Source organism: Manis javanica, chromosome 18 (assembly GCF_040802235.1).
Source record: "Manis javanica isolate MJ-LG chromosome 18, MJ_LKY, whole genome shotgun sequence".
NCBI classification, from domain to species: Eukaryota; Metazoa; Chordata; class Mammalia; order Pholidota; family Manidae; genus Manis; species Manis javanica.
Genome location: NC_133173.1, coordinates 8,688,919 through 8,714,100, shown reverse-complemented (window position 1 = coordinate 8,714,100; position 25,182 = coordinate 8,688,919). Strand labels below are relative to the sequence as shown.

Sequence of the window (25,182 nt, the reverse complement as noted above, 5' to 3'; positions counted from 1 at the left end):
CCAGTGTGGTGGTGCCAAATTTTCTGTTTTTTTAACTTTAAATAGTATCAGAAATCTGGATTTTTATGCATATTCTCCAAATTTTTAAATGTTGGCAACTAATTAAACAAATTTTAAAACATCATGTGAAGCCCCATTGTGTGAGTCAACAGACCATGTCTGTGGGTGACCCACAGGCTTTCTGGATGAACTTGTCCTTTAGTTTGCAGAGGAAGACGTGGGGGTCCTGGGTGACTTGCCTGAGAATTGGCAAACTTCTCATTCGCCTGGTTACATAGGTAGAGCTCAGATGAAATGCAGCTTCCCCACCCCTGATTCTTGGGCCTTTTTTTGCCCCCTGGATGGGTGGCAGCTGAGAATGAGCTGGTCACAGCTGCTGTTGACACTGCGAGGGACACGCGAGCCACTGGCAGTGTCCCCACATGACAGCATCTTATTGACCGTTCACTCCCTGAGCGAATTCAAGCCCTGACGCCAGCCACGTGCTATATTAGGGATTTGTGGTTTGTTTATTTTCTGATAGTAAAGCCTTAGCAGGGCAAGAAACGGATTTCTTTTCAGGCCATCAGGCTCTGCTCTGAGAGGGTCAGGGAAGAGTTTAATCTGGTGCAATGTCCAAGTAGCTGAGAGGTGGGTATGCCCCCCACCCCCGGAGATGCGCCTTACCTCACTGCCTGTCCCCTTGGTGAACTCTCTTTTTTTTTCTCAAAATTCAGCATATGAATCATGTCTTCCTGGAAATGTTCCCTTTGTTCCACCCAGCTCAACCTGAGTTAATCACTTCCACCCCATTATCATGAGCTTTGTGACTACTGCTATTATGCTTATTAACCTGGGCTGATAATTCATTACCATGGGTGTTCCATGCAAAGCTTTGCTGTGGTCTTCCCCAGGGCAGGGGCCATCCCTGACCTTTGTAGGGATTTCAAAGGCACCAGGCTCAGTGCATAGTGCAGCCCAGGCACCGTGCAGAGAGTAGTGATCAACAAATACAAATGCACTCCCCTATGTCTCTCAGCATCCCTTGTAATTGGGCTGGGGTCATGTGACCTGTTCTGGCTGATAGGCTGTGACAGGGAGTATGTCCCTTCTGGGCCATTGTTCTTCAAGGGTAGGTCCCCCCGCTTTCTTTTCTCCTGCCTTGGAGAAATCCGAGCCTCCTGTAAAGAGGTGTCAGCCTAATGTGGAAGACTCTTAGACCCTTAAATCACTGGGTGGAAGACAGCCCCTGCCAACCCACGTCACACTTTGCAAGGATGAGAAATAAACCTCTGTTGTGCTAAACCACGAGGGTTTCGGGCTTTGTTATTGTATCACAGCTTAGAATGATTACCCTGGCTTCTAATGCACTCTGAAAATGTTGGGCTCAAATGGAATTGAAAAATGGGAAGAAGCAAAACAGCCGAAATGGGGATGCTAACGGTATACACAGCTTTGTAACGTGGCCGGCTGGACAGGTATAGAACACCCAGCCTTTCAGATCTCGTGCCAGGCTGTTCACCCAGAATCGCTCACTGGGAAACGTGTTAATAGCAATTGAAGCTCCAGAACGTATCAAGAGCTCCTTGGCACAGAGGGACCCACTCATTTCCTTTTCTGCCTCCCTGGGTAAACAAGAACTCCTGAGCAATGTCTGACAGGGACACGGCAGGTGCCGTTTAATGAGCAGCTTGTGATAGAAGCTGACTGAGTTACGCAGGAACAAATCACTCTTAATTTCCTTTATATCTCCTCAGTCGCTCTGGCCAATTTAGAGACTGTGTGTGTGGCCAACTTGCAGACTATTTCTTTTCTTAGGATAACAGCTGGGTGTTAAAACACAAACTAATTAATTTTGCCTTCCCAAATGAGGTTAGCTGGGTGCATCTGAGACTTCGTATTGACAATGCATTTCTAATATCCCAGTCTTGAGATTTTAATTAGAAGGCAAAGTAATCTCAAAGAAGGCCCTAATTATTTTTCAGATTGGTTACCCCAATTGCCAGGACGATTAAGCACCATATTTTATGAGCATGGACAGCAATAAATGAGGATTGTAGAATCATCTCCAAAGTGCATTTGTGCCTCTCACTGGATTCCTGCGCTCAGGCCCAGGCAGGCATGGTGGCTGCTGCGCTTGGAGAATGGGGCCAGAGGGGCTCTGAGAAGCTAAAAGCACTTTATGGGACACAGCTCAGGTCCTTAAGAAGCAGCACTGATTCACCGGCGCCTGTCAAGGGACCCTCGCGATGCTTTGTGCAAGATCAGCAGCTCATCTGGGAACGGGACTGTCAGGCTCATAGGCTTCTGTCACTCACATCAGCAGCCTGGGTCCTGATCAGAAGGCCACGCAGCCCACTGCTGTCCTTTCCTTGGCAGCACTGTTAGGGCTCTGGCATCCCAGGGCACCTCTCAAGGTGAGGCTGCCCAGCTTTGTGGCGATGGAGAGCCGGAGGTTGTGTCTCAGAGTTGGCGGCTGGAGTGCAGAGCAGGTCAAGCCTTGGGGATGCTCGAGGCTGATTCCTGCTGCCCTGGCCTCTGTTAGCCAAGCCAATGCTCTCACTCAAGTAAGCCGGGCTAAACGCTAGTGCGACCATGCCACCAAACACTCCCCAAGATTCTCGGAGCCCACAGGATAACATCCAGTGGCTCCAGCCGGGCTTGGGAAGCACTTGAGATCTGGGCCTGAAACCCTCCCACCCCTGGGCGTGCACAGCCGCGCCACCACAAGGAACTTCTTGGTTTCTTCCAGAACACTTCTCCTGGCTGGCAGCTCTTCTTATGGTCTCAACTTTGATGTCACTTCCTACAGGAAGCCTTCCCGGACCTCCCTGGATGGCTTTATGTCATGTATGTTGTTTTTTTCCCATCACAGCACTTAACCCTGCTTGGTTATAATTACTCATTTACTTGCCTTTCTCCTCCTCTACAGTTTAAAATTCTGTGGGCAAGCAATGAGTGAAAACGAGCAAGCACAGGCTAGTGATGCCCTTTGGAGGCCCTGGCAGGGGAGGTGAAGGAGCCCAGCCTTACTCCAAACCCTTCTAGGCAGCCACCAGGTCTGTAGTTCAGGCTGGGGGAGGCTATCAGCACCCTGAGCAGTATGTTGCCAAAAGAAAGGAGGAAAAATATAATACTGGGTACTTGAGGGGGACCTGCTGCAGGGGGGCCCCTCAGGGAGTCAAGAGACTGCTGCCCACACACAGCATTCCCTCTGTCCCTTGAGGCTCAGCAGGGACCATGTAAGACCATTTCTCTGGCTGGATTCTGGACTCTAAACGGATTCCACTCCAAACAGAAAAAAAACCAATTATATTTACCCTCTTTCATAATTAAAGGAATCCAATTTCACACAACAATCAGATGTTATTTTCCACTGGCTCTGGGCAAAGATAACAAATGTGGATAGTACACCGTGTTGGTGAGGTTATAGGCAAACAGGCATTTTCAATCATCGTAGGTGGGAGTGCAAATTGGTACCTACCTCTAGGGAGGGCAATTTGGTAATCTCGATTAAAAACTAGCAAAGCAGATATCTGTCTCTCTTTAGCAATGGCATGTCTAAAGGGCAGGTGTCTGTACAAGACAATCTCTGTAGCAATGATTCTATCAGCAAAACCTTGGGAAAAGCCCAGATGCCCACCAGTGGCTTCTGCTTACATAAAGCACCTAGACACAGTGGGGTGCTAGGCAACTGTGAAGGAGAACAGGGTGGTGTGGAATAATTTCCAGAATTTGGCAAGGTACAGTAAGCCTGATCCCTTATGTATGAAAGCCGATATTTCCAGAAGGATATACACAGAAAACTAGTTGAAAACAGGCTGCCTCCGTGGAGGAGGGTGTGGCGTGCTTTTTACTTTAAATCCTTTTATACTATACCATTTGGATATTTCTTTTTACTATGAATATTGCTATTAAAAAAAAAAAGACGATCCATTAAAAATGACCAAATGCTACTTACACCTTAGTAGCTCGGACCGCCCTCCTTTTCTGTATGTAACACCACCACAGAACACGCTTCCGCACGCACTTCATGTGTGCTGGAGGAGATGGGGACCCACCTTTTGTGACTGGCTCTAGGGACACACTCTTTGGACTGCGACTGTCATATTTGGGAGGGGGCATCCCCAACATGTGCCAGTCCCCCCCCCTTATTCTCTACACCCTACTTACTCCCTCCCCCTGCCTGTCCTGCAGCCCTGAGGTTTCTGCTTCCCACTGACAGGCAGCTGGTCTGCTTGGCTGGATCTGTGCTCCAGCCCTGGCTGGGGTGCCCCCCCCTGGATCAGTGCCACCCTAGGGCCTAGGCTCAGCACTCCTGGTGCCTAATTAAGCACGAACTCACAGGCCTCCTCTGTGCCAGACCAGTGGGCTGGGTGGCTGATGGGCTGGCCAGCAGGCTGCTTTCCTGCCAGTGGGCCGCCCTCTCTGTGGGTCACAGCCATCCCCATTGCTGTAATTGAATTAGAGCTGTTCACTACCAGCTGCCGACCAGCTTCCCATTCCTGCAGCCATATTCAATCGCCTGGGCGACCTTCCTCCTTGATGCTCACCTCCCTTGCCAACAGGCAGCCAGGGCACTGTGCCACTCTGCAGGCTGGCAGAGCCAGAAGCCCCCTGGAAGGGCTGCTGAGTCTGGGGCAGGGGCTGTTGGAGCCGAAGGGCAGCCCTTCTGCTCAGGGTCTGCGCAATGCCTGGGTCCAGTTACTGCCTCAGGTGGGCACCTGAGAGTTAGAACCAAGTGCCCAGAGACTCTTAGCCCAGGTGCCCCGGATCAAAGGGTCTCTGAGTGCCAGGGCCGACTACCTAGCCCAAATGTCATGGACTGAATTGTGTCCCCTCCAAATTCGTTTCTTGAAGTCATAACCTTCAGTAGCTCAGAACGTGACCTTATTTGGAGATAGGGTCTTTACAGAGGTAATTAAGTTCAAATGAGGTCAGTAGAGTTGGCCCTAATCTAACATGACTGATGTCCTTCTAAAAAGAAGAAGTTTGGAGACAGACAGGCATACAGGGAGAATGGAGAGGATGGCCCTCTACAAGCCAAAGAGAGAGAGAGAGGTCTGGCACAGATTCTGGTCCCCAGAAGAGCTTCCAGCCTCCAGAACTGTGAGACACTACATTTCTGTCATTTAGGCCACCCCGTCTGTGGTCCTTTATTTTAGCAGCAAACGAATACACTAGCAAATGAACGCACCAGTTCTGTGTGATGCGGATGTCCCTGTCCGTGGCCCAGCAAGGGGCATTCAGGGCTGCCTGAGCATCTCCCAGGATGCTGGATTCACCACCTCCTAAGAGGCCACCAAGCTTATGTCTGATGAAACGTTCTTCCCGGTGTCCAGCTGGAACCTGACTCCCTGTAGATCTTCTACCAAACCTAGTTCTATACCGGGAGCCTCACAGGCCAAATCTGTGAGACCCTCAAGGGCAGGAGCCTTGATCCATTGATTTTTTTGTATTTCCCCAGCACAGGCCTGGAGCCTTTATTTGTCTATAAGTGTTTGTTAAATTAAGGATTGTTTCTATGCTTCTGCGTAACTTCTCAACTTCCAAACTTCTCTGCCACTGTGGTCCCTCTCTAGATTGACACCCAAAGCGGGATATGATTCTCCAAGTGGGATCTGACCAAGGTCATTGCTGACCTTCCTGACTCTCAAAGATGTTATACATCCACTGCTGTGACCTAAGATCACTTTATCCCTTTAAGCAACCACAACCCTGCTGGGGGTTGGCACTCTTCATCCCTCTGTACCCATACAATCGTTTAGAACCAAAGTGGAGAATCTAGCATTTGTGTCCATATTAAAGTACTTCCCCTTAGATAGGCTTATTGCTTTAGCCCATCAAGAGAAATTCAGATTTAACTCTGATACTCCAAATACTGGGACTTCTCCAAAAGTCACATCAACTATGAATTTGCTAAGCAGATGACTGATATCCTCATTTAAGTTACTGGTAAAAATGGAGATAGCTGCCAGGACGGGGGGCTGGTGCCATGTTCTTAGACATCTCAATGAAGTCAACGTTAATCTGATTAAAGTCTTTTGTGCGTCAATGGTCAGCAGACATTGGCAAGTCTATCTGTTAGGTGCATGAGAGGTGGGTGGCGGTGGGAAGAGTAGAGACCTTTGAAACCTATCCACAGGGATTCTAATCCCCCTCCTCCTCATTGGAGTGATCGTGGGCAATTCTGAGCCTGTTTCCTTAGGAGTAAAATGGGGATGAAAATGGTATCTCTCTTACGAGGTTGTTCTGAGAAGAGAATTAATGTTTGTTCCCTTTCACTCCTTGAACTGTCAGACAGATCACAGTTCTCTATGTTGCTCGAGAAACACTTTGTCAAAGTACCTGACTTAAATGAAGACACGAAATGACTACACTGACCCCAGGTCTCCCTGTCCACCTTCCTCAGAAAAGCAAACCAAGACCATGTACTTGGTATTTTCCAGCAAGTGCATCTGCTCTTGACGTTTACTGCTCCATGTTTAGGTGTCCAAGAGCCACTGCCTTGAACATCTTTTTAAAATTCTGGGTTGGGGTGGACTAAAACTCACGAGTGTCCATCTTTCCCCCATGTTTAGAAAATTGGGACAAAGATGGCCTGTACAAGATGGCCCTTCTCCAATTTTGGACAGTTTGGAGAAGATCATGGCCAACTGCTGAGCGATCTTGCTGCACAATTTCTCCTGGGATGTTAACTGGTCTTGATTTTGTTGGGAGTAGAGGTTGTCATACACATGCTGTGCATCAGAACCACTTAGTGGGTTTGCTAAAACACAGGTTTCTGGGCCCCACCCCTGGAGTCTCGCCTTCAGTAGGTCTGGGTTAGCTGGCGAACTTGCATTTCTAGCAAGTACCCAGGAGATGCTAATGTTGCTGGCCCAGGGACCATGTTGAGAGCTGCTGGTTTAGAGCTGTGAAGTGGGACTGTAGTAAAGCTACCAAAGGCCTCATGGCCCTATCCAGGTAAGACAGATCTCCTGGGCTGAGGAGACAGATGTAGAATGGCAGTTGGGGAGTCCAGTTTCCATCTGTCTTTTGTAACCCCTATACCACCTGCCATTCTCTTTTTGATTGAAACATAAAAGCCTTTTTTGTTTTTCTTAATGTTTTTATAAGCTCAAACTCATTCTGTTTTTTGCCTTTGTGACAGGATTCTTCTGGGGCTCTGTCACTATACCTTGGTTATTGTAATCAGGACAAATGGGTAGTGACTCAGCATGGGAAGAGTCCAGGATCTGTCCCTTACCAACCATGGGACCCTATACAAGCTACTCACCCCCTGAGGCTCTGTGTCTTGTTTTTAAAATGGGTAGTTGCCACAGTTCTCTCATTACATGAGACAAAGCTTAGCAAGGTATCTGGCACAGGAGTGTTGGGGTGCTTATGTGTGGCCCTCATCTATTTTCTACATTATTCTCCAATCTGAGTTCACTGGAGAGCCCCCTGACCGGTCATCAGATGTTCTTTACATACCAGACACTATGCAAAGGAGGGGGATGAAGTGGTACCATCGCTGCCCCATGGCACTTACACCTTAGATGATAAATGATACAAATCCGTCAATATCACAGTGCGCACTAGGGATGGTTTAACCAGACGGCACCATGGTTGGCCAGGTCTCTTGACATGAAGCCTGGCTCTGCCACGTGCCGGGCTTTAGTGCTGGGTGGGCTCAGCGTGACCAGCACTGGGCTCTGGAAGTGATTTATAGAAATGATTTCACTAAGTCTTCACCACAACCCTAATTGCCATTGCTAGAGTAACTCTCATTGCTTTTCCTCCTTGTGAATGGACGGCTTGGGATGCTAAACCAGCCCTGGGAGCTTGCTGACTCATATGTGGGCATGTCTGGGGTGTTTCATGCCACCCCAGCAGCATTCGTACCATGGGATGGCTACCGGCAGGTGGCTGCTTTTCTTCTGAAAGATGACGTGAGTGTGAAGGAGTGTGCAAGCACATCAGGGATGACAAAAGCAAGGTCAAGGGGAAGATGACAGGGAGACCCTCAACTGGGGATCCTACAGCACTGCACCAAGCCCCAGGTGCCAGTGGGTGGTTGGTGGGACCCTGAGGTGCTCTGACTTGGCAGCTTGTTCTGCCTGGTGGGAAAGCTGCCCTGTGCTTGGAGTAACTGCGGTGGGCACATGGAGTGCTCAGATCTGCTGCCCACTGTGGTGGCCTCAAACCACTTCTCCAGTATGGCAGCACCCAGCCTGCTGAGCCCACTGGGCCCCCAGATCCAAAACTGGATGGATGGGAATTTCTGCTGCATCTGGCGCATTGCATTAAAGTGAGAGGTTGTGGTCAGTTCTTGCTTATGTCACTTACTGACTGGGTGACCTCACACATATCACCCATGTGCGGGCATCAGGGTCCTCCTTTGCAAGGTGAAGACACTAGGGTGCCTCAAAGTTGATTCCCATGTGACATTCCCACAAGCAAGGACACGGATTCCAATTTCTCTGCATCCTCACCAATACTTGTTATTTTCCACTTCTTGGATAACAGCCATCCTAGGGCTGTGAAGAGGCAAGCTGTGGTTTGGAGCTGTTTCCCTAATAATTAGTGATCCTGAACATCTTTTCATGTGCTTATTGGCCAGTCACATATCTTCTTTGGAAAATAATCTATTTAAGTCCTTTACCCATTTTTGAATCATTTGATTTTTTTTTTTGTGAGTTGTAGGACCTCTTTATAGTATCTATTTTTATATAGAATCCCTTATCAGATGCATAATTTGCAAAAATATTTTCTCCCATTCTATGGTGTTTTTTCCTTCTCTCTTGATATATTGTTTCTTTGGTGCACAAAAAGTTTTAATTTTAATGAATACCACTTTATCTATTTTTTCTTCCATTGCCTGTGCTTTTTGTGTCATATTTAAGAAACCATTACTAAATCCAAGGTTGTAAAGATTTTCCCCTAGGTTTCCCTCTTAGAGTAAGTTTCTTCTAAGTGAATTAATTGTGCCTGCAAAATGGCTAAAATGGGCTACTGTCAAAAACCAAAATAACAAGTGTTGGCAAGGATGTGGAGAAACTGAATAACAAATGCTGGAGAAATGGGAACCCTGGTGCTCTGGTGGTGGCTTGTAAAATGGTGCAGCCATTTGGACAACAGTAAGGATGGACGTTCTTTAAAAAGTTAAGAATAGAACTACCATATGAACCAGCAATTCCTCTCCTCAGTATATATCCAGAAGAAGTGATAGCCGGCACTTACAGAGCTCTCTGCACACCTATTTTCATAACAGCATAATTCACGATAGCCAACAGATGAACACAACCCAAATGTCCATTGATGGTGAGCAGACAAGCAAACTGTGGCATACGCACATGACAGAATATTATTTAGCCTCTAAAAGGAAGGAAATTCTGACATATACTATGACATGGATGGACCTTGAAGATGTGACATGTGGAATAAGCCGGCCACAAAAAGGCAAAAATGACTCTACTAATACGAAGTACCTAAAGTAGCCAAATCCACCAAAACAGAAGCCGAATGGTGATTCCCAGCGGCTGGAGCGATGGGGACTTGTCACTTAATGGGTATAGGGTTTCAGGTTCGCAAAATAAAAAAGTTTTGGAGATCTGTTTCACAACAAGGCAAATATACCTAACACTACTGAACTGTACAGTTAAAAATGGGTAAAATGATACATTTCACATGGTGTATATATTGCCATAATGAAAACGTTTTTAAAATTATGATTTACCCCTCACCCCATACACAGGTGGTTTATTGGACAACAGATTTTTAAATAAGGGAACAACAGTATTCTGTACACTACAGTTCATATTGGAACTTCGAGGTGAAGAACTCACTCCTGACAGGTGAACCTGATGTCTGCCATGGCGCTACTACAGAATCCTTGAGCCTAAGTGTACTTTCCTCCCTGTGGGTTCACCCTCTGGTCCTAATTCTAGCCTTTGACTCTACAGGACAAGTCTGTCCCCTTGCGGGTGGTTGGTGGCTGCTGCCCTGGTCACAGGAGCCCAGACTGACTGCATGGCTGCCCCGCACAGGACACACGTTCTGATGGAGGCGGTGTTCCCCACTAGGAGACAGAGAAGCGGGACTCCGGGCGACACACGGCCTGTTCAAGTTTGTCACACAACCAAGCGAGCCACGGAGCCAGAACTGGAACTCGGGCATCCCTACCTCCAAAGCCAACATTTCTGATGCTAGGCTGGTTGCCTCTCAGGCAGGTTTATGGTCCCAACTGTGGCTTTTCTCCAGTGACTTTTCTCGGTATCCCTCCGCAGCGCATTGCAGGCACCACCAGGTCAGTTCCCACCAAGACAGACGCAAGTCCATCCTCTCACTACACACCCTGCCCACCTTTCCAGTGATGCCCTACCGGACCCCACACCGTACGGGGCCTGGAGGCTCCACAGAGGGACATGGCCATGGGCTGGAATCCATCCTATGGCCCGTGCAGCCCCCTTTCCCCCACCCCCTGCCCTCGTGGAAAGCAGAGGCTGGCCCTATCCATCTCCTGCTGTATCTCCCTCTGGGAATTCCTGCAAAGGTGCTGGGATCTCAGGATTAACAGCCTGTTTGTTTAAAGGGCTCATTACTGGTGCTTAATGCTATTTTGACAGGTGAAAGTAAGTCAATTACAGCTGGAAATAGCTCTGCTGCTTACGTTTGTTCCAGGTGGTTGCCCATTCCCCACCCAGGGGACTTTTTTCTCTCTACCAGAGGGCAGTCCTTCTCCTCTTAGCTCTTCTGACCCCCAAACCATGTAAGAACTCTCCTCCATTCAAGAAGAAACAACAGTTTAAGGCCTGGAGCCTACATCCATGAGATGAGGGTTTCTGTGCCAGAGCCGCTCTGCTTCAGGAGTGATGCTGAAGGGAGGCCTGCCAGGTCCACCTCCAGGATGAGGGCTGTGGCCCCAGGGAGCCCGGGGTCTGTATGGGAACCACTGTGCTCCATCAGCCATCAGAGCATTTTAGTGCCACGGTCAGTGGGGGTCTGCACAATGGCCCCCTTGTGTCGCTAGAGCAGGACTGAAATGCCATGTGGTTAGATGGGCACCTGGCTGCAGGGCCTGGCCCCACGCTGGGGTGTCAGGAGTGTGGTGAGGTTTGCTTGTACCAGGCACCTCCAGCTTGGAAAAAACTCTTCCCAAACGCTGTCCCTGCACCTGCATGGGCTTCTCCCAGGCTCTCCTGTTACAGAAAGTGGCACCACTGCCGCCCATATGCTCAAGCTCTAAATGTCTGTGACCCTGCAGTTTTTCTTTCTCTCACCACCTGAGGTCCTTCAATTGAAGCCATCAGTGAAACCGGCTGCATCTTTTCCAAACTGTCCAGCAAATCCACCCAACGTCCATGAACACCGCCCCTACTCTAAGCCACCGTTATTCCCGACTCGACTGCTGCACCAGCTTCCCCCACATACTCTCCCTCTGTTCCTGCCCCCAGTCAGGGGATCATTCTCAACTCAGCACCCCCACACCCCAGCACAAGCACCACCAACTGGGCAAAACCGGCCTGCCAGGGGAACCCCATCCGCCGACCCCCTCACTTCCCCAGGAAAGCTGACTTTCTGAGGCCGTGCAACTGGTGAGTAGTACGGCCAGCCTGGAAACGCATCTGGGAAAGGAACAGGGCCTGCAAGCACCTCCCACACTCGGCGGCGGCACCCTTCCCCACGGAGGGGCGCTCACCCGCGGACGGCGTGCAGCAGGCGCAGAGAGGGGTATGCAGTGCGCACGTTGACGCGGTGCTTCAGGATGAGCTCGTTGACCCACTCAACGCGCTCCTTGCCGCCCCGGGCCATGAAGGCGGGGATCCACAGGATGCTGCCGTTGAGGCTGTGCAGCCGCTGTAGCAGCTTCTCCCGCCAGGTGGCGTTGACCAAGTCCTCGAAGGCCCGCTGGATGACGGAGGGGTTCATGGTCACCAGGTCTGTCTTGAGCCCCACATCCCGGGCGTACTCCTGCACTGGGGCCAGGTTGCACCTGCCGAAGAAAACAGCAACGCGGTCCTTTAGGGAAGCTGAGACGCTGCAGCTTATGCTTAACTGCATCCGTCCTTTGCCTCTCCGGGCTTCCTCCTCATTCCAAAACAAAGACCCAGGGCACCTTCCTGCACTCACGGGAACCTCTTGTCATCCCTGCACCTTCTTCTCCTGCTGCATGAAATGTGTTGGCCTTCGGAATGTAAAATGCCTGCCTTCTGGAGTTCAGGATCTAGTAGAAGAGGAAGGAAGTGAGAAAGCCAGCCCTCTGCCCACAAGATGACCATGCTACAGGCAGGTGTGACCTGGTCACATTAGGTGACAGAGGGAGAGCTCTGAAGGCAGACTCCTGGGTTCACAGTTCAGCTCTGATACTGTCTGCCTGTGCTGACTGCTTGGGCCCACAGCCTGTCCCTGGCCTGAACTAGCTGTATGACCTCTGGTTCTCTACACCTCAACTTCCTCATTGCAACAGTGAGGACAAACTATAATGTTCCTGTCAGGGTTGTCGTGAGCAAGGGGCAATAAACATGACATGCATAGAATTGAACCTGGTAATGCTAATACATGTTAAGCAATGATCATGATAATGATTTATCTGGTCATAGGATTCTCCTTCTTGAAAGGGTACGTGTGTGAAAACAAACAATGAAGTTTTGATCCCCAAGCATCTGGGAATTTACTCGGCACACATGAGACCTGAGTTAGGCAGTCTCCTCAAGCTGGCATCGCAGGCTCATGGGCACCCTGTGGGGACCAGCACTCCTGTCCACCCTGGCTCCCAGTGGCAGCATATGCAACCTGGGCACCGTGAGGCACCAGCCTCCGTGGTCCATGAATCTACCTTCTTGCTTCCATGCCCTTCCTCATGCTGCTTTCTCCTTCCCATTTTCACTTGCCAAAGCCAGCCAACTCGAATGCCACTTCTGCTAGAAACCTGCCCTGAAGGCTGCACGTTTTGTAAGCTCGTTGCATTCTGCGTGCAGTATATCCTCCCATGGTTCATATGCAGGGGTTTCTGAGAGGGCCGAGGTCTTACACATCTCCCACACAGAGGAAGGGCCCAATGCACCCAGGGCAAGGAGAACTAATTGAAGATGGGGTGACAGCAACTGAGAACATCCACCCACCAGGACCTTTACCACGTCCATTATCTCAGCAAAGCCCCCCCTAGAACTGCTGCTGTGTGCTGGGCACAGGTTTGGGACCCAACTACCCAGAGGGGCCTGCAGGTGGGGTGGAGACACAGGGTCCACAGAAAGTTACCATTCAGGGTCAAATGCTACAGGACGGTGGTGTGGAATCCTGGGGTGACCTCCATGTACCCCAAGGCAAGACAGGGGAGGGAGTGGGCATGTAATGTACACTCCTGAGGGCGATGCTGTGCTGGGCACCTCACATACTGTCTCATGCAGTGCCCAATGTCACGCTCCATTCACTCTTTGTGGGGGGCTTTGTGTAGGATCCCCCAGGTGGAGGGCACAAGGATCCCCACGGTGGTATGAACAGAGAGAAGTGGTCCCAGTGGAGCCATAGAATATCATCCTTAAAGACCACTCAAGTCTACCCCGCAGACACGCAGATCTGTGAGAGCCACGTGCATAGAACTAAAGGTCCAAGGACAACTGCAGCCTGGTCTGAGGAGCTCCCTCTTTGACTTTTAGGACCCTCTTTTCAAAGGCCACGTGGACAGGTGTGGACGTGACTCCCAGGAGAGGCAAAGCATGCTGTGGCAAGGGCCGCAAAGGCATTAGAAATGCAGAGGCTCAGCCCAACCCGAGGCCTGATGACTCGCCAGGTTAGTAAGCTCAGGTGAAGTGTTTGCTTGTTGAAGTTTGCGGGCACTGTGCTGGCGCATGGACACTGTTCCTAACAGAAGGACCTCAAGGATGGCTGGTCCCACCTGCTCGTCTTACAGATGATGAAACTGAGGCCCGGAAAGGGGAGCTGCACTCCAAGATACGTGATAAGCAGGCAGCAGAGCCAAGGCCGGCCTCTGCACACCGCGCTGCTCTTCTTGCCGTGAACGCCCAGAAAGGAGGCTGTTGGCTGGCATCTGCCAGTGCGTCTGGAAAGTCAGAAAGGCTGCCCTCAACATTGCCAGGCACCCCGGGAGGCGATCTGACCCCAGTGGAGGCACCTTTCACCCCCTCCTCACCCCACTCTCACCCTTCTCTGGCTTCTAGTCACACAAACCTGCCACACTTCCTTCCCCTCTCCACACTCACCCCCACTCCCCAGTCTTTAGAAACGAGGCTGAGCCATTGGCTATGCCAGGTCCAGGCGGAACCTGGCAAAAGATAACAAACTGAAGTTTGGCAGCTAGGCTGCGATGGATCCCCATCACGGTGGGTGCAGGAGTAAACACATCCTTCACTCCCAGTCCCATGACAAGGCTGCTTCCCGAATCCCCAGGACAAGGCTCTGTGTGTCAGGACAGCACCAAAAGAAACACGAGATGCCACCTGCAGCCCTGCCAGGGCTGGGACACTGTTTGGGATGAAATGCAAGGAGGCTCTCTGTGTCCTACTTCTGACCAGGGGACAGCACAGCCTTGTTTCTGAGTCTGGGTCAGCGGTCAGGTGTCAGGGCCACGGGTAACTGTGTCCAAATGTGTCCCAGGAGACTGCAAAATGAGAGCTGGCATTTCAGCGAGTGGTGGGCAAAGTATAAAATCCAAGTTTCTCTGTTGCCCCCTTACTTGCCAGATTTTGACTACAGGATAATTAAGTTACCAGTAGAGTACCGCCTTCCAGAACTAACAAGAGTTCTGCACACTGGGACCAACGACTGGCCAGCCCAGGAGAGCTTTTTAACTAATCTTTTGTACCAGGCTTTATCTAGGGGGTAGCAAACTTTCTATAAAGGGTCAGATAATAAATATTTCAGGCTTGCTGGCCATAAGCTGTCTCTGCTACAATCTTCAACTCTGCCCAGCTAATCTAACTCTGTGGTGTAATGAGAAAGCAGCGAATGAGGATGTGACCGTGAATGGGCGTGGCTGCGTTCCAATGAAACTTTATTGGTAAAAACAGGCTACCTCTGTGCTGGACCAGCCATTCTCATGGTCGCTGTATACCAGAAGCCCTCAAGCTTCCTGGGCCACATCCCCCCCTTCCCCCCAGATTGATTTAATTGGTTTAGGGTACAGTCTAGACATGGGGACTTTTGAAGGCTCCCCAAGTGATTCTAATGTGTTAAGGCTGAGACTGGGGATGAACCCAACAGTGTGTCTTGTTTCAGCCTCTTGGGACAACGGGCAATGCTCAACTTAAATGCCTGTTGCTTCGGGCCCAGAGCCGCAACTGCAGTTACCTTATGACAAAGCTATGCGTGTCGATCTCCTGCCCACAGCCGCTGTTAAGCAGGACCCCAGAGTTGCCCACGATGGCACAGGTCCGGAAGTGCTTGTTCTTCAGCGGAGAGGTTCTGGGGAGGAGCTCGTAGAGGTTCTGGGACACGTTCATCGTGCTGTCTCGGTCAAAGATGTAGTGAATAATGTCTCCGGGCTTCAGAGTCCCCTTGAGGACAGAAATGTCCTTCTCAGCATCCAAGAACTTTAAGATTTGCTTCCTATAAAAAACCAAACACACATGAGAAAAAAGCGCCCTTGTTGCCAGCTGCCTGTTGCCACTCCAGCTTTTCCTGTCCCAAGGTACTCTGTGGGGCTTTTCAGCCAGCACACAAATGGAGCTGCAAGTTCCGATGCCCTCTGAGAACAGGTTCCAAGCAGGGATTGTCAGAAACACCCCAGAGGCCCACGGGAGTGGCCAACCTGTGGTTATGCCCTCTTCCCAGGAGATGTGATCACTGCCTTGGAAAATGACTCTATTTGGACAACGTGAGCTCATCGCTGAGGGCTCTGGAAGGATGACCGTCCTGGTTTGTACAGGACATTAGTTTTAGCACTGCAAGTCCCGTGTTTCAGGGAGTCTCTCAGCCTTGGGCCACCCCAGACAGTGGTCACCCCACATCACACTTCCCTCTCTAAGCACTAGGATGACGTTGAGTTGGGGAAAAGTTCTAGAATCATCTATCAAAGTACAAAGAATGGACAGAGTGTGGTCAGAAAAATGAGTGTCCTCTCAGAATCACCATGGGAAGTTTTCCTCAAACCACACAGGCCTGCCCCCAGGAATCGGAGGATGCTAGCTGGAGGCTTTGCTTCAAGAACTCTCTAATTGCCCAAATGATCTTTAGAAATTATTCAAGTCACTGAGAGAAAGAATTTGGTACCAGCAGAGATGAATTTCATTTCCTGCAGCGAGCCCCAATCTAGAACAGAGATGACGATGCCTGTCTGCTTTTCCACAGAGCCCTGGAGGGACAGAATCTTCAGGCACTTTGTAAATATGAGGATTTGCAGGATGGCTGCCCCCTTGTGTGGATGGTAGCACTGATGTCTGAGAGCCTGCAGCATTTGAGGTGGTGACAACCTGTGGTGTACCTCAGGAAGGATGCATTCAATCACTTGGGGAACTATAAAGAATTCAGAAGCTCTGGGCTGACATCTGAGAAATCTGGCATCTGAGAGTAGCCCAGATCTCAGCCTGCTTTCAAAAGCTCCTTAGGTGATTCATGCGTGACCAGGTTTGGGAACCGCTGGCATAGCCAAGCGGCAGCTAGACTGCTTGGCAGAGCGCCATGCTCTTTCTCTTCTCTTTCCTTATTGATGACCTGGACCTACTGCAATCATGCAGGGGAAAAGGAAAACCCCTTGCTGATCAATTTGTATCTCTTAATGGAAAACAGAGGCGTTGTTTCTATTTACTGCACTTTACCAAGGATTATACAACTTGACCAAGTAATATAGTTTGGAAATTGCTAAAAACCTTTGCAATTACTTAGCCCAAAGTATTTAAAATCAAAGAGAGCCCCCAGAAAGCCCATAAATAAACACCCTGGTGAATGAATGAATTTCAAACTAATTACGAGAAATTACTATCAATTATTAAACATCCCAAATCACTTGCAGAATCTTTTATTATGAATAATTTTGGTGATTAATTGAAGGCAACTGGAGGAAATTCTTTTCCTCCCGGGTGAAGGCACATTGCTTTTGATGAGGCGCCTGTGTGTGCGTGTGCTTCCTGCAAAGGCCACAGCCTGGTCTTCTGTGAAAGTTGCGGGGGTCAGCGGGGGAGGGTTGTCCATTTCTCTGCCTAGTGGCAGGAAATGGACATGGTAGATGGGTGTGTGCTGGTGGGAGGCTTTTACTTACAGGTGGTACAGTGGAGGAAATAGTGGCCTCCCCCAAAATATACATCCATCTCCTAACTCTTGGGACCTGTGATGTGGCTTTATTTGGAAACAGGATCTTTGCAGATGTAATTAATTGAGGATCTTGAGATGAGATCTCTTGGATTACTCAGGTGGGCCCTAAATGCAATGGTAGGTGTTCTCATAAAGGACACGAGTGGGGAACACAGAGACACAGTGGAGAGGCCCCATGAAATCAGGGACAGATACAGGAGTGATGGGGCCACATGGCAAGGAATGTAAAGAAGAACCCCCCCACAAACACACACACCCCACAGCCTTCAGAGGGAAGGTTCCAAATTCTGGCCCCCAGCGCTGGGAGGGAATACATTTCTGCTGTTTGAGGCCACCCAGTTGCTGGGAATTTGTTATGGCAGCCCTAAAACCGAATGCACATGTTCTCTCTGACTCCAGGGGCAGTAATGTGGCTGTTAGGAAGCCCAATGTGGCTGCAGGCCTGCCCTGTGGGCCTCAGAAGAGGCACTGAGTCCTCTTCAGAGGGCTTCTCAGGTGCCAGGTCCCAGATTTCGTGCTTCTTTATTCCCTCACATCTGCTCCTGTCCTACTACTAAGCCTTGAGAACTCAGGGGCAGGGGCATTTCCATTCTGACAGTGAGCCTACCTGGAGAGGGTGCCTCCCGGCTCTGTGTGGTGACACTGTTGGAAGCTAAGGGTAATGCTGACCACTGTGCCTCACCTCCCCATTCTCTGCTCCCTCCCCTCTTGATGACCTGGGAAGGCAGCTATGCATGTGGTCAAGGCTCTCCCCAGCTGATCGTGGCTACCGCCCCTATCTCAATGTCCCCATTCTGCTCTTGCTTTGTGCACCAGCAGCACCAAGCATAAGGCTGTGTGCAAGTGGGATGCCATTGGCATGCCTGGCAAACTCCTAGTTATCCTTCAAAACCCACTGCTCCTTTCCCGGCCAGCCCTCTTAGTTCCCTTACAAAATGAAGTACTTGCGTCCACATGATCTGTTTGTTTGCAACTATTTATAAGATGCAATACTGCTAGTATGTATGTCACACTGCACTGCCCTGCCTGCTTCTGCCAGCAGGTCTGATTCATGTCAGCACTTCTGGCTCCCAACACACTGCCTGGAAGGACGGCTGACTTCGGGTCCTCTGTGAGAGGCCATCTGTGGCCCCTGTGTCCCCAGGCTCTCTGCTGCTCACCTAAGAGCCTCAGTCCTTCCAAACCAGGACCTCGCCCGGTGCTCCCCCACCTCCCCAGCCCAGCTTGGTGCACACATGCGCCGGGCAGCTGGGCTTGCCTCGGATTTTATTTCCAATTGATCGCTTACAGATGAAACCTGCCTCAGTGGGAGGTAAACCTTTTATTTCTATCCTGACTTCTTGAGATGATGGAGGGCAGCAATTTGCTGGCTTGTGCTGAGGAAGGCCAAGTCTGTCTCTTGTCCTGTAGGTAACTACCCCTACCTGATCCTCAGAGAGAGCGTCTGGTTGTGCCTCCATTTGGTCGAGGCTGACTGGATATTGTGTTTAATGCTTTCATTACTTCTGTCAACAACAGCTGGTGATGAGGAGCCATTTATTACAACTTCAGCTCTGGAAAGAAGAAAAGAAAAAAAGAGGAAGAGGGTCGCCACGATCTGTTAGCAGGAGGACGACAGGTCTAATAGTTTTTTTGTTTCTGTTTTTTGCACCGGCTTGAATGGAAACTTCAGAAGAGTAAAATCGCAGTTATTACCTGAGAAGGGAAGGAAGCCTATTTATCTCCTAGAATGCACAAATTCGCTCCCTCGGGTATCAGCTCCAGACATTTAGGAGACAGGACCAGGGTGATGAAAATCTCATCCTCCCCACCTCCCAGCACTGTTCCCTCCCAGTGAAACCTAGCAGCCACTGGCAGAATAGTAATGCTTCTCCAAGTTACCTTTGTGAAACTCCCCCAAAGCAGCTGCATTACCAGCCAAGTACTGTAAGATGGTTTACAAACTTAGTAAAGAGAAAACAAAAATTCATAGCATGGGAATGTGATGTAGCCTGCAGTTTCTCCCTCCTCCCCACCCCGTTACTCCCTCCTCTGAGGCTCCGAGATGCCACTTGAACATCTGCCTCTGTCTCCTGCTAGGCTCTAAACAGGGGAGCGCCTCCCTCACTTCTATATTCCCCACGGGGCCAGCACAGCAGGTGCTCAATACATAAGTATTTGTTGAGTTTGAATTCGACTCTGGGGGAGCCGAGATGGATGAAGGAGCTGTTTTATGCCTGGGGCAAATTACGATTCTGGGGGCACACACCATTTTTCCACCTGACTCAGGAAAAACATCGTGCATTACAGGACCCGCTTGGATTCTGAGGCTCAAAATCTATGCTAGTAGGTTTCCCAGAAACTAGGTCACAATTACAACTCTAAAGGCAGCATAGTAGCCGGCCTGCCTCTGCCGGATGCACACAGATGCATGTGGGTCACATCAGGAGTTCCTTTTGTCTGCACTGATGGCAGATTCTCTAAGTTACAATGATAAGTGGATTTGTGATCCCAAATTCTGGCTTTAAAGAATTCAAACCAAACATCTGTGGCCTCTGCATATATCTTGGAATGGCCAAGTTAAAAAAAGATGAAATCCTTTTAACAAGGTCTGAGCCCAGTACTCTATTTTACTTTTTGGAGGTAGAGAAGAAATTCACTCGTGGGTGCATGTTGTCCGCACATTCCCACACCGCACGCCTCTGTTCCTCATGATTCCTGATGCCTCTGGCTTCGGTTCAAACACACGTAACTCTTGCAGAGCTACATGCTAGACCATGAAGGGTTCTGAGTAGGGCAGAAGGGCCCCTCCAGCATGCAGGCCTAAGGGGAACCTAGGAGAGGAAACAAGACCTGACCCTTTAGAATTTTTGCTGTTTTCATGAAAGGAAGCAGAAAGTGTAGTGAAAAGATAGCACAAGCTGTGTGACTGTGGGTAAATCACTTTACCTGTCTGAGCTTCAGTGTCCCCTTTTATAGAAAGAGGGTGTAGAAGAGGGAGATGGCCAGCTCCAAGGTTCTAGAAGGTTCTGGAAGGACCACCAGTGTCTCCAGCACGTATCCTTAGGAGCTGGCTGTGGCTGCATCCACAGAAGTCTCTCTACTTCTGTGTAGGCCACAGGTAGGTGAGTGACCTCAGGACCACATATTTAGCTGCAATACCCACAGGCCCCAAACTCCACCGCAGCTTATATCAGAAGGTATAGGTGACAGAAATGCTCTAATATTTGTGATGAGGAGTTGTCTTCCTAAAAAGCTAGCTGGTGTTCTTCTCAGTAACCAGTGACTGGAGCCTGGTATCTTACAGCTTCAGGTGGAGTCAATCTTAGATGGTGCTGGAGTGTATGGGTGACCCCACGCTCTCTCAGAAAGGAAGTATCTGCAGAGGTATTGATCATAGATGCTGGCGGAGGGGCCCTGCTTGGGAACTTCCAGAAGGGGTTTCTAGGCTTCTGTGGGATACCAGGTGGTGAAGGTAGACAGAGAAAGAGACAAACACTGGCCCAGATAACAGCAAAATTCCATTTCTGTCTCTACTTCCAAGTGAAACCTCGGATATGATCTCGCATGGCCACTGTGGTCTATGGTGTAAATCTGTGGGTAAATCTCTTTGTCTCTCTTACTGGACTTTAACCCTAGCTCTGTCGCTATTAACCTGGGGGACTTGGGAAAGTCATTTTGGGTCTCTGGCCTCTGCTTTCTTAGGCGTAAAATCAAGGGGATGGATCAGATAAACAGAGGGACCAGCTCGGTTCCCTGGGTGTACATGCTCTGTGTTGTTGGGGAGAGTCCTCATCAGTGAATGTGTCCTCCTGTCCCCAGGCCCCTGCACCCCGATGACCCTAGAGTCTCATTTCAGGCATAAGGTTTTCTGCCTACTTCAAGGCCATCTCCCGATGCCATGGATACTTCCACAGTGACGGTAATGAGCATCAGTTGAGTGCCTTTAACATATCATGGGTTTGACTAGAGCCTTATATTCAGAGGTTCTAGTGCTTGAAACACCCCTGAAAAAAGCTTTGCATTATTGTTCTAGCTGAATGAGGACACCAGGGCTCTGAGGGGTGAAACCGCTTGCCTCCGGCCCCAGCTAACAGGCATGGGGACCGAACCTGGGTCTGCCTGGCCCCCAAGGCTGTTCTTCCTACTTCGCATACTCAATCCCAATAAGGCTGTGGTCTCGGGCCCCCCAGGTACCACAGGGCACAGGAATCCTGTTTGAGAGGCAGGATCTTCTTTCTCCAAAGGAGGGCATTTTTCCACAGTAGAAGAGAGTGGAACTTGGGGCCACAAGGCCTCCCCTTTTATTCCTGCTGTATTGCGTTTCACCAGGTTTAGCGTAAGCTCTGTTTCTAGTTCCAGGATAGTTAAGAGGTCATTAGCGATCTAGAAGCAATGTCAGGGACAGAGAGGGCAGTGTCCTAAGTCAGTCATCCAGGATCAGGAATGGACATAACTTGAAGGTCTCCTCTGGTCAAGAGACCAAAAAAATGGATGGGCAAATAACAGACCCTACTCCGAATAATTTCCACCTCTCATTCCCAGACTAACCAAAATGGTAAATTTAGAAAGTAAAACAAGGCCTTCATTTTGAGTGGCAGCCTTTCTTTAGGTCAAATAACTTGCGATTCTCTTCTCCTTTCCACTGTTCCTCAAGCTTGGGCATAGAAGACTGTAGGTCGGAGCTATGGGGCAGTTGTCATTGAGAGTTGGGGGCTCAGAGGCATGGTCCAGCCATAGCCAGGGGCAAGCCTGGGTCTGCTGGCCTGCAAAGCATTTGCTTACCACCCTGCAATGAGCTGTCCCCTGGCCAAGGACCATCACGTGGGAAAACATTTCATAATTTAGAGTGCACATTCAATAATCAAGGTTAACATGACTGAGCTGACTCCCAAGTATTTTTCAGAGGTCTCCAAAAAGTTCCTGAATGCTTTATTTTCCATCTTGACCTCCTGGATAAGCCATCGACCACCATAAAATTAGGTGAGAGTCCTGATTCCCTTCAGTCTCTACTGCTCAGCAAAAAAAAAAGCAAGTTATGAATAAGCTCATCGGTGGAGCAAGTGCTTCAAAGTGTGTGGGCTCTTCTCCAGAAAGCAACTCTTAGCCTTCCGAGCTTTCCATCTCTGCAGCCTCTTGACCGTGGGCCACTTCACGGGCTTATCTGTCCACAGCTCCTCCCCAAAAGTGATTAAGAAAATGCAAAGCCAAAGTGAAACGTAACAGATCTATCTGCTAAGTAAGAAGGGCACCAGCCAGCTAGGAGGAGAAGCAGATTAATAGCTGCCTTACAGCAAAAACAAATGAACACAAAATCTAATTTACAAACCTATTAGATTTGCTATGTAAGCCGTTCACAGCTGATCTGATTGTACCTCTGCCTCCAGAATTCCTGCAAGACAAAGGAAATGCATTATTTATAAACCCAGCTCTTCTTTGCCAGGTCCTCTTCAATCACCAGGAGACCCTGCAGCCTGTCTGGAGAACTACAGACGGAGGATGACATCTCACTCTGGCCTCTCCAGAATGGGCAACATCCTGGCCCCTCCCCGCACACCCAACCATCTGACAGGTAAGTAGGCCTCTCAATCCTCCCCTGCCTCCCACTTGAACATTGTTTGAATTCATACCAAGGTCTCCACTTGAGACTCTCATTTGAGTCTGGAAACAAACTCCTTTGGGATTAATTTTCCCCTGGTTAATCCCACGGAACAGCAAGGCTCAGCATGATTCAGCATCTGCTCTAACATGACTCAGCTCCCACCCCTGGTCTTCCCTTGCTTTCCCTCTTATGGGTAAGACGTTCCTCACAATCTCTCCAAACCTGAGGCACCGGAAACTCAGAAGAGACAGCAAGATAGACTCAACAGTGCTTCCAACCAAATGTGTTAATGATTTGCTTTTTGGTGGCAGGAAAGATACTAGTAAGTGGTGATACTTTGGTGGGGAGCAGGAGATGGGTGAGTAGTGGGTCCTTTGCTTTTCCTCTGGGAGATAGGTTTCTGGAGTAAAAGCATTCTAAGTCCTTTCCAGCCCCACCATCCTCTCAGTTCTACAAAATTCCATTCTGGATGGGGCCCACCAGGCTGTGACATTCCACCCTGCTTTACTACCACTCAAGGCTGGGGGATAATCAATCCATCTCCTCTGATATCTAGTCTGCTTTGTGCTTTGTGTGTGGTTTTAAAAAGTGATATGTCAGGCTAATTATTTTGACTAAATACTTCTTTTCCCCACTGATTTATAGGATGTATGGTTTGAGGAGATATATCTTTGTATTTTCTCGTTTTTTTTTTAAGTTCCATCTAGCCTTTTAGTCAAAGTGTTGGCGCGCTCCAAAGAAACGAAGAAAATCACTGGAATCCTGTAATGAGGACTCTTTGGGGGAGGTTAATACCTATCTCCACGCTGGTTTATACTCTGGACTTTTCTGTGCTTTCTTTAGTATTAGCATCCAGGGGACTATAACAGTGTGTGTGTGTGTGAACACAAATACACGTCTTTGCCAGATGGGTTGAAATGTTCCCTCAGTTTGATTTAGCAACGTTCCCCCATGTCTAAGCCAGGCAGGCAGACCACAGCAAGAGTGCCAGGGCTGGCCCGGTGCCCCCTCCCAGGCCCACTTTAGGCCTCAGATTTCACCACTGCCAATACAGAGAGTATTACTGGTCCTTCACATGTTAAATCAATGTTGGGTATTTCTTTTTGCCCCTCCTGGGGTGGCGGAGCTACTGCACTTCTAACTCAGGGGTTCTGGGAATTTCCAGCCGGCTCTGGCCCTGTAACCATACTCCCCTGGGTCAGGCCCCAAGGGCTCGCCTGGGCAGGCTGCTGTCCCCATGTCCCTGACCATTCACATCCCTCCACCCTGACCCCGGCCCTCGGACTCAGTACTTCTTCGGGCGAGGTAAGACCTGCTGGACCAGAGAGTAAGTCAAGTACAGTAATGAAAAGTATGGTAATAGCTCAAGACTAATGACAGGTTAATGGAATGAAAAGATTGGCCAAAAATGCTGCATGAAAGAACTGATGAATGATTTAAAAAAATCATTATCAAGGAGAAATTCAATAAATGATCTGGAGTACTTGGTTAACAACCTGGAGGTGAGCTGGAGGGAAATCAGTTCAGTGTTACCCTACTTGAGTTGGCAAAATAAATTTCAAGTGGATTTGGTTCCCCAAACTTTACTAATTCTCATGTCACTAGCACCAGTTTGCCCTGTGTTGATTATCACACACACTATTATCAACTTAAATTTTAAAATCAACTCATCTTTAAAAACTTCTTATCCTAAGCAACACCATCTGTGAAATACAGGTTTGATATAGCAATTACATATTCATTTGAAAGGAACACAAAAATATGAATGGAATTCTTAAAATCATCTTACATTATCACTAAGAATACATATAGCATCCTTTGGGAAAGACTGACTTCAACAATTAAATGTTTAAAGAAAGTAATCCATAAGAAATTGAGAGGAAAATGAAAGAGAATATTTATCAAATCTTTGATGAATTGTAAGGAGTGTATGTGAAGGACTTTTTAAATTCAGAAGTATAAGAAGAAATTGTAATAGAAAATATAGACAGATTTGACTTCATAAACATTTTAAAACTCTGCTTATACAAAAGGCAAATCTCAACAAATTCTGCTCAGTGTCTTTCATGAAATCTAAGAGGGCTCCAGGTGTGGAGAGTTCTGCGTCTGTGCATCTATCTGGTTTAATGAAACCAGGGGACGGAGAGGACCAATTGCCTGGCAGCAACTCCCTCCCATTGTCTTTCTCTTTTCCTGCCCCGTAGCCAGGTGCAGGGGAGCATCAGATCTTGCTGACTTGGGTACCACAAATCCATGCACTTTTTCATACCAATCCTTCCTTGAACTCAGGGTTTTGCAACTCCCCCACTATTCACATTAGGAGATATTTCTTTGTTGGTGGGGTGGAGATGTGGGACTGTCTGTGCACTGTG

The 25,182-nt window shown here is 49.0% G+C and overlaps 1 protein-coding gene and 1 long non-coding RNA gene across 5 annotated transcripts in view; one reads left to right on the top strand and one right to left on the bottom strand.

Annotated features, from left to right (window-relative positions):
* The window catches only part of LOC118968760 (uncharacterized), a 134,303-nt gene that overhangs the window by 63,921 nt on the left and 45,200 nt on the right, over positions 1-25,182 (top strand). Inside the window, exon 3 of the long non-coding RNA XR_012127211.1 lies at positions 22,652-22,780. This is a non-coding gene — a long non-coding RNA (uncharacterized lncRNA). The remainder of the gene's footprint in view (positions 1-22,651; positions 22,781-25,182) is intronic.
* The window catches only part of ST8SIA2 (ST8 alpha-N-acetyl-neuraminide alpha-2,8-sialyltransferase 2), a 60,441-nt gene that overhangs the window by 5,418 nt on the left and 29,841 nt on the right, over positions 1-25,182 (bottom strand). For 3 of the 4 annotated variants that reach the window (XM_073227221.1, XM_073227220.1, XM_073227222.1), the window contains exons 2-6: positions 22,538-22,600; positions 18,654-18,782; positions 15,271-15,528; positions 13,859-14,023; positions 11,663-11,956 (exon numbers count right to left, since the gene is read on the bottom strand). In XM_073227221.1, the coding sequence (XP_073083322.1) occupies positions 11,663-11,956; positions 13,859-14,023; positions 15,271-15,528; positions 18,654-18,782; positions 22,538-22,600 (909 nt within the window). The remainder of the gene's footprint in view (positions 1-11,662; positions 11,957-13,858; positions 14,024-15,270; positions 15,529-18,653; positions 18,783-22,537; positions 22,601-25,182) is intronic. The other variant, XM_017658385.3, reaches the window with a different exon arrangement.